Source organism: Pteropus vampyrus, unplaced genomic scaffold (assembly GCF_000151845.1).
Source record: "Pteropus vampyrus isolate Shadow unplaced genomic scaffold, Pvam_2.0 Scaffold12, whole genome shotgun sequence".
In the NCBI taxonomy this organism is placed as follows: domain Eukaryota; kingdom Metazoa; phylum Chordata; class Mammalia; order Chiroptera; family Pteropodidae; genus Pteropus; species Pteropus vampyrus.
In genome coordinates this window covers 14,614,637-14,622,133 of record NW_011888793.1, presented here as the reverse complement: position 1 = coordinate 14,622,133, position 7,497 = coordinate 14,614,637, and the positions used below count along the sequence as shown (strand labels likewise).

General features: G+C 38.5%; 1 protein-coding gene across 1 annotated transcript in view; it reads left to right on the top strand.

Annotated features, from left to right (window-relative positions):
- The window catches only part of SPATA16 (spermatogenesis associated 16), a 216,199-nt gene extending 209,261 nt beyond the window's left edge, over positions 1-6,938 (top strand). Inside the window, exon 11 of the mRNA XM_011380541.2 lies at positions 6,255-6,938. Within this exon, the coding sequence (XP_011378843.1) occupies positions 6,255-6,269 (15 nt within the window). The 3' untranslated portion in view covers positions 6,270-6,938. The remainder of the gene's footprint in view (positions 1-6,254) is intronic.
- The last annotated feature ends 559 nt before the right edge of the window (positions 6,939-7,497 follow it).

The following is a 7,497-nucleotide window of genomic DNA, read 5'->3' as shown; positions in this document are numbered from 1 at the left end:
AGTACAGGGAAGAAAAGGCCCCACAAAAACTGGCTGTGAAAATCAGAGGGGATTCTGACCATAAGGAAACCCAGACATCCCCTTAAAGGGCCCTCACACACTCACTCACGTGCACTCACCCCTGGCTCCAGTGGAGGGACAGCAGCTTGGGAAGTGCCAGAGACATACAGGAAAAGACTGAGTTGTGTGGCTTCAGGGCAAGGGCTGGAGGGATAGCTACCTTTATCCGTTTGTTGAATACAACTCTTGTACAGCCTACAGGCAAGCGCCATCTTGCCTGGGTTGGGCCCTCCTGGGTTGGGCCCTCCCTCTACACCACCAAATCTGAATCTGCATTGGCCTGGTGAGCTCTGCTCCACCCACCCTGTGACTCCCTGAGATCTCGTCCCACCCAACTCACAAATTGTTGGTGCTCTCAACAGGAGGCTCCTCAGTGGCAGTCAGCAGGCTCATGCACCTCGGGAGACATTTTCAATAGCAGACAATCAGCCCCAGGCCAAGCTGTGACATTTCTTGGGCAAATCTCAATGGTCTATGGGTCCGAGGTGGGCAGTAGCTGGCCTTGGTATGAGCTGAGACTTTTGCAGGTGGCCACAGGCTCAGCACTGGCACCAAATCTGAATCTGCACTAACCTGGGGAACACAGCTTGCCTTATCCTGGTGTCTTCCTAGTGCCTATTGCCTGGTGCCTTATTTAATTCACATATTGCCTGAGGATCTTTCAGCTGCTGAGCCATACGAGCAGCCAGCAGGCAGCTTCACACTTTGGGGTGCCATGAGCATTTTGCTGAGCTGCCTTAGGCCCAGTGCTGTTGCAGCCAGCCTTTGTTCACCATGTAGCCTCTCCCAAGTGCCTACAGGTCCAGCACAAGCAGCAACCAACCTTACATAGCTTTGTGGCACCTACAGGTAGCTCCCATTAGGTAGTGGCTGACCTTGGCCTGCATGGGAGACCCTCCCAAGGGGCTCTAGAACCAACACACCCAGAGGCTGGCATCAGACTTCAGTAGAACAGTACCTGATTCACCCCTTCAAACACTGTATTTAACGGGCGGTCTCAACAGGCACACAAGCCTGCTGGGGCAAATTCCTCTCCATGGGGTTAGCCCCTACACAGCAGTTCATATGGCCAGTCAGCCTGAAAGTCAATCCCACTCACTTACATGACAATAACAATCAAAGCTCAACTATAATAGGAGGGCACTCACAACCACAAAAAGGTCACTCCTGGAGCACCTGGCATAGGTGATCATGGAGACTGTACCACTGGGCCACATAGGACACCTGCTACATTAGGCCGCCCAGCTAAGACTGGGAGACATAACAGATCTACCTAATATATAGAAACAAACACAGAGAGACAGCCAAAATTAGAAAATAAAGAAACATATCCCAAATGAAGGAACAGGAAAAAAACTCCAGAAAAAGAACTAAATGAAATTGGAGGCAAGCGACCTACCAGATAGAGTTCAAAACACTGGTTAAAAAGATACTCAGTGAATTTAGGGTAAGAATAGATTATCTCAGTGAGAACTTCAACAAAGAGAGAGTACACATAAAATAGGACAGGGGAACCATGAAAAAGAACCAGTCAGAAATGAAGGATACACCTGAAGAAATCAATAGCAGGTTAGATGAAACAGAGGATTAAATCAGTGATTTGGAAGGCAAAGTAGCAGAAAACACCCAATCAGAACAGCAAAAAGAAAAAAAAAAAACCTAAAAAAAACAAAAAGAGAGAATAGTTTAAGGCAGCAGTCCCCAACATTTTTGGCACCAGGGACAGGTGCTCCTATGAGAATCTAATGCCTGATGATCTGAGGTAGAGCTCAGGTGTTGATGCTAGTGCTGGGGAGCGGCTGCAAATACAGATGAAGTTTCGCTTACTCTCTGCTACTCAACTCCTGCTATGTGACACAGTTCTTAACAGGACATGGACAGGTACCAGTTTGTGGCCAAGCAGTTGGAAACCCCTGGTTTAATATCTTAGGAGTATGCAAAGAAGAGAAAAAGCAAGAGATTGAGAATCTATTTGAGGAAATAATGACCAAAAAATTTCCTGACTTTAGGAAGGAAATGGACATACATGATTAGGAAGCACAGAGAGTCCCAAATAAGGTGAACCCAAACAGACCCACACCGAGACACATCATAATTAAAATGGCAAAGATTAAAGACAAGGAGAGAATTCTAAAAGCAGCAAGAGAAAGGCAACTAGTTACTTGCAAGGGATCGTCAGCTGATTTCTTATCAGAAACTTTACAGGCCAGAATGGAATGGCATTTAATAATCGAAATGATGAAAAGTAAGGACCTACAACCAAAACTACTCCACCCAGCAAGGCTATCAGTTAAAATCGAAGATGAGATAAAAAGCTTCCCAGACAGGAAAAAGCTGAAAGAATTTATCGACACCAACCAGTATTACAAGAAACATTGGAGAAACTTCTTTAAGAAGAAGAAGCAGAAGAGAAAAAATAACATAAATATGAAGAATAAAATTGCAATAATTATGCATCTATCAATAATCACTTTAAATGTAAATGGGTTAAACATGCCAATCAAAAGACATAGGGTAGCTGAACAAATAAGAAAACAAGACCCATACATATGCTGTCTACAAAAGACCCACTTCAGATCAAAAGACACACAAACTGAAAGTAAAGAGATGAAAAGATATTTTATGCAAATGGAGATGAAAAAAGAGCTGGAGTACCAATACTTATATCAAAAAAAAAATTAAACTTTAAAAGGCGAAAATAAGAGACAAAGAAGTACATTACATTATGATAAAGGGATCAATCTCACAAGAGGATACAACTCTAGTAAATATTATGTGCCCAACATATGAGTGTGTGTGTGTGTGTGTGTGTGTGTGTGTACATATATATATATATATATATATATATATATATAGCAAATATTGGCCAACATAAAAGGAGAGATCGACAATAATACAGTCATAGTAGGGAGTTTTAACATCCCATTGACACCAATGGACAGATCTTCCAGACAAAAAATCATCAAGGAAACAGCAGCCTTAAATGACACACTATACCACATTGATTTAATTGATGTTTTTAAAGTGTTTCATCCCAAAGCAACAGAATATACATTCTTCTCAAGTGCATATGAAACATTTTCCAATACAGACTACATATTAGGCCACAAAACGAATCTCAGTAAATTTAAGAAGACTAATATCATAGCAAGCGTCAAAATATCAATGGCGTTTTTAACAGAACTAGAATAATCCTAAAATTTGTATAGAACCATAAAAGACCCCAAATAGCCACAGCAATCTTGAGAAAGAACAATGTTGGAGATATCATGTTACCTGGTATCAAACTATACCACAAAGCTATAGTAATCAAAACATCCTGGTACCAGGATGAAAACAGACATGTAGACCAATGGAACTAAATGGAGAGTCCAGAAATGCCTAAATGGTCATTTAATCAATGACAAAGGAGGGAAGACTATACAATGGAGTAAAGACAGTCTACTCAATAAATAGTGTTGGGAAAACTTGACAGATACATACAAAAAAAAATGAAACTGGACCACCTTCTTACACTATATAAAAGAATAAATTCAAAATGGAATAAAGACTTAAATGTAAAACCCAAAACCATAAAAATCCTAGCAGAAAACATAGGCAGTAAACACTCTAACATTGCTCCTAGTAATATTTTTTTGATATATCTTCTCAGCAAGAGAAACAAAAGAAAAAAAAACAAATAGGACTACATCAAACTAAAAATTTTTTGCACAGCAAAGAAAACCATCAATGAAATGAAATGACCACCTTTTGAGTGAGAGAAGGAATTCATCAGTGATGCATCTGATAAGGGGTTAATATCCAAAATTTATAAAGAATTCATATAACTCAACACCAAAAAAATCAAATAATTCAATTAAAAAATGGGCAGAGACCCCGAATAGACATTTTTCCAAAGAGGACATACAGAGGTCCAACAGACATCTGAAAAGTTGCTCAACATCACTAATCATCAGAGAAAAACATTAAAACCACAATGAGGTATCAACTCATACCTGTCAGAATGGCTACCATCAATAAATCAAAAAAATAGCAAGTGTTGGTGAGGATGCAGAGAGAAGGGAACACTTGCGCACTATTGGTGGGATTGCAAATTGGCTATAGCCACTATGGAAAACAGCTGGAAGGTTCCTCAAAAAATTAGAAATAGAACTACCTTATGATCCAGCAATATCATTTCTGGATATTTATCTTAAAAAAAAAAAAAAACACTAATTTGAAAAGATATATGTACACCTATATTCACCCTAGTACTATTTACAATAGCCATGATATGGAAGCAACCAAACTGGTCATCAACAGACAAATGGATAAAGAAGTGGTACATATATACAATGGAATAATACTCAGCCATAAACGAAATGAAATCTTACCATTTGCAATGACATGGATGGACCTAGAAGGTATTATTAAAGTAAAATAAGTCAAAGACAAATACCATATTTCACTTATATGTGGAATCCAAAGAATGAAATAAATGAACAAACAAAATGGAAGCAGACTCATAGATACAGAACAAACAGGTGATTGCCAGATGGGAAGGGATTAGAGGGCTTGGTGAAAAAGTGAAGGGATTAAAAACTACAAATTTAGTTATAAAATAGTCACAGGGATGTGAAGTACAGCATAGGGAATATAGTCAATAATATTGTAATAACTGTATAGTGCCACGTGGTTACTAGACTAATCAGGTGGATGTCTTCATAAATTATATAAATGTCTAACTACTATGCTATATACCTGAAACTAATACAAAATAATATTGAATGTCAACTCTAATTGAAAAATAAAAATTTAATTTTAATTTTTTAAATAAATGGTATGGGAACTTGAAATCTAAATATTGGATATGCTCTTTTGTTGTGACCTCCTATTGATCAAGGCAATGTGCAGAACTAATATGCATTAAAATTGAGTCTTTAATTTTCTTTTAAAATAGATGTTTGGGGAAGTAGAAAGGCAGATAGTTAGTGAGAAATGGGAAGACTGAACCCCTGATACTGATAGCAAGTCAGCCTTTTCTTTGAGCCTTGTACACCAGGTTTATAGTTATGAAAACTGTATCAAGCCCTGCTTCCTTGAAACCAGAAGGGGAAAATTGATGTTGTACAGCTATTAAATGTAAAGCCCTAAGAACAGTGCCTCTTCTCACAGGCACTGCTTAATTCAAGTTAGCTTATGATGATGATAATTGTAATACAGAAAGCAAAATGGGCCTTGATTTTGAAGACCCGAATTCAAGTCCTAGTTCTTTTGTAAAATGATATAATAATTCTTTTCCTACCTAATGAGGTCTCAGTAAGGAGAAAATAAGATAATAAAATATAAAATGATTTTTAAACTCTGCCTTTATTGATAACTCACTGCAAACCAAGCATGTATTCCTCACTACAAAGTTGAGAAGAGAAATACAGATGAGTAACCTGAGGCCCAGGAGGCGAAGTAATTTCACATAGCTAGAAAATAGCAAAGCTGGAATTCAAACCCACAGTTGGGACTTGGTATTGTCCATCTGTGTTATATCCTCGTGTTACTGTTTTTAAGACCTCGTGAGTCCCAGGTAACATTAGCTTTATACATACCTGGGATTGCCCAGAAATGACTCCAGGAGCTCACTCTGTGTTCAGTATAGAAGCCACTAGTGATATAGTCGTATCAAGTTGCTGAACTGTGCCTAGAGTAACAAAGAATGAATTTTAATATAAGCTTTAGTCTTTTAATTTAACTTTTTAAAGTTAAAATTGAAAACCAATCCTCAATTCAGTTATTAGAAAACTTTGAAGTATATTTGGAACAGCTTGGGTGTGAAAAATCTACTTTTTAACTGTAAATTTTGTAAAATTTAAGTACAGATCAAGTATTTCCAAAGAAAATTTAGTGCCCGAATTGAAAAATTCTGAAAGTGTAAAATATACACCTGATTTCTAAGACTTAGTATTAAAGAGAAAAAAGTAAAATATTTCAATAACAATTTTTATATCGATTACACGTTGAAACAAAAATATTTTGGATATAGTGATTCCAAGAAAATATATTATTAAAATTTTGTTTTAACTGTTTATTTTTACTTTTTTTACTGTAGCTACTAAAACACTTAAAATAACATATGTGGCTTACATTATATTTCTGTTGACCAGCACTGGCCTGACAGAAAAAGTCAACAAACACTGTATGTTCTCCCCTCCTCCTTGCAGGTGGAGCTAACATGAACTCGGCCTTCCTATTCTGGCGGTACATTACCATAGGCCCAAGGTCACCAGAGGCAATTTGCTATCCCAGACAATTGACCGTGAAAGCTCTGGAGTCCACTGTATTCTCCCCGATGAGTTTGCCCTATAAGATGAGGGATCAACAAGGAGGAAGTTCCTGCTCCTGGAATATACACCGCCAGTATGTCCAGCACAGTGTCCTACACTCAGCATACCTTTCTGTGGATGTCATGTACACCATACATTGATGAACCCTATAAAGCCTTTCTAACCCTACAACTAGAATTTGCTTTGGCTCAGGACAGATGGGAACTGCAAAGGAACCCACTTTGTGCAACAAGGGCCCCTAGGAATGCTTGGAGAGAAGGATACAAGGAAAAGACTAACTGTCCTGCTAATAGGAAGGTAGACACTCAAAGAGCATTAAGATCTGTGATCTTATTGTAAATGTGACACATGTATACTTACCACAGGACAAGCCAAGGACATACTGACTACATTTGTAACCACTATTAGTCCCTTGAGTCACATTATCCCATAAAAACATAAATAGCAACAAAGTGAAATTCCTGTACTAACTCACAATACCACATTTAACCCAGAATAAAGCTGAAACACAATACTATTTATATATTCCAGGGACAGGGGAATCCCTACCCACCAGCAAGCATGACAAAGAGCTACCTGTTGATGAGAAGACCCACCTCTGTATATTGCTAATTAAATGTCTGCTGAGAGCATCCAACTATGTGCCAGGACATAAAAAAGATATTAGGACAGTAATGTGAATTAACATAAAAGGCATTGGCTTTTTCATTATGTGATCTGGGCCTCAGTCTCTTAATCTCTGAAATGATAGTAATAGTCCCATATGGGTATTGAGAGCCTTCAGTTGATCATGTATTTTAATTCTTCTGGACAGTGTGTGACACATAGAAGAGACTCTTTTCTTAGCACCCTCCTTCTGAGAGATAAAAGTGAAAAACAGTCTTTGCCCTGAAACAGTTAACAGAATAACCAGTGGGGCAGACAGGCACCTAAGGTAGTACTGTTGCCAGTGGTAACTGTGCACCTCTGCAGTGACAGGAAGGAAGGAGGGGGCCGCTGCTGCATGTGCATGTGAATGCAGGACAACTAGAAGGTTTATGTTCAGAGGTAAGAGAGGGCAGGAATGTGACACCAAAGATGTAAGAAATTGAACCGATAGGAAGTGATGACATAACGAAAA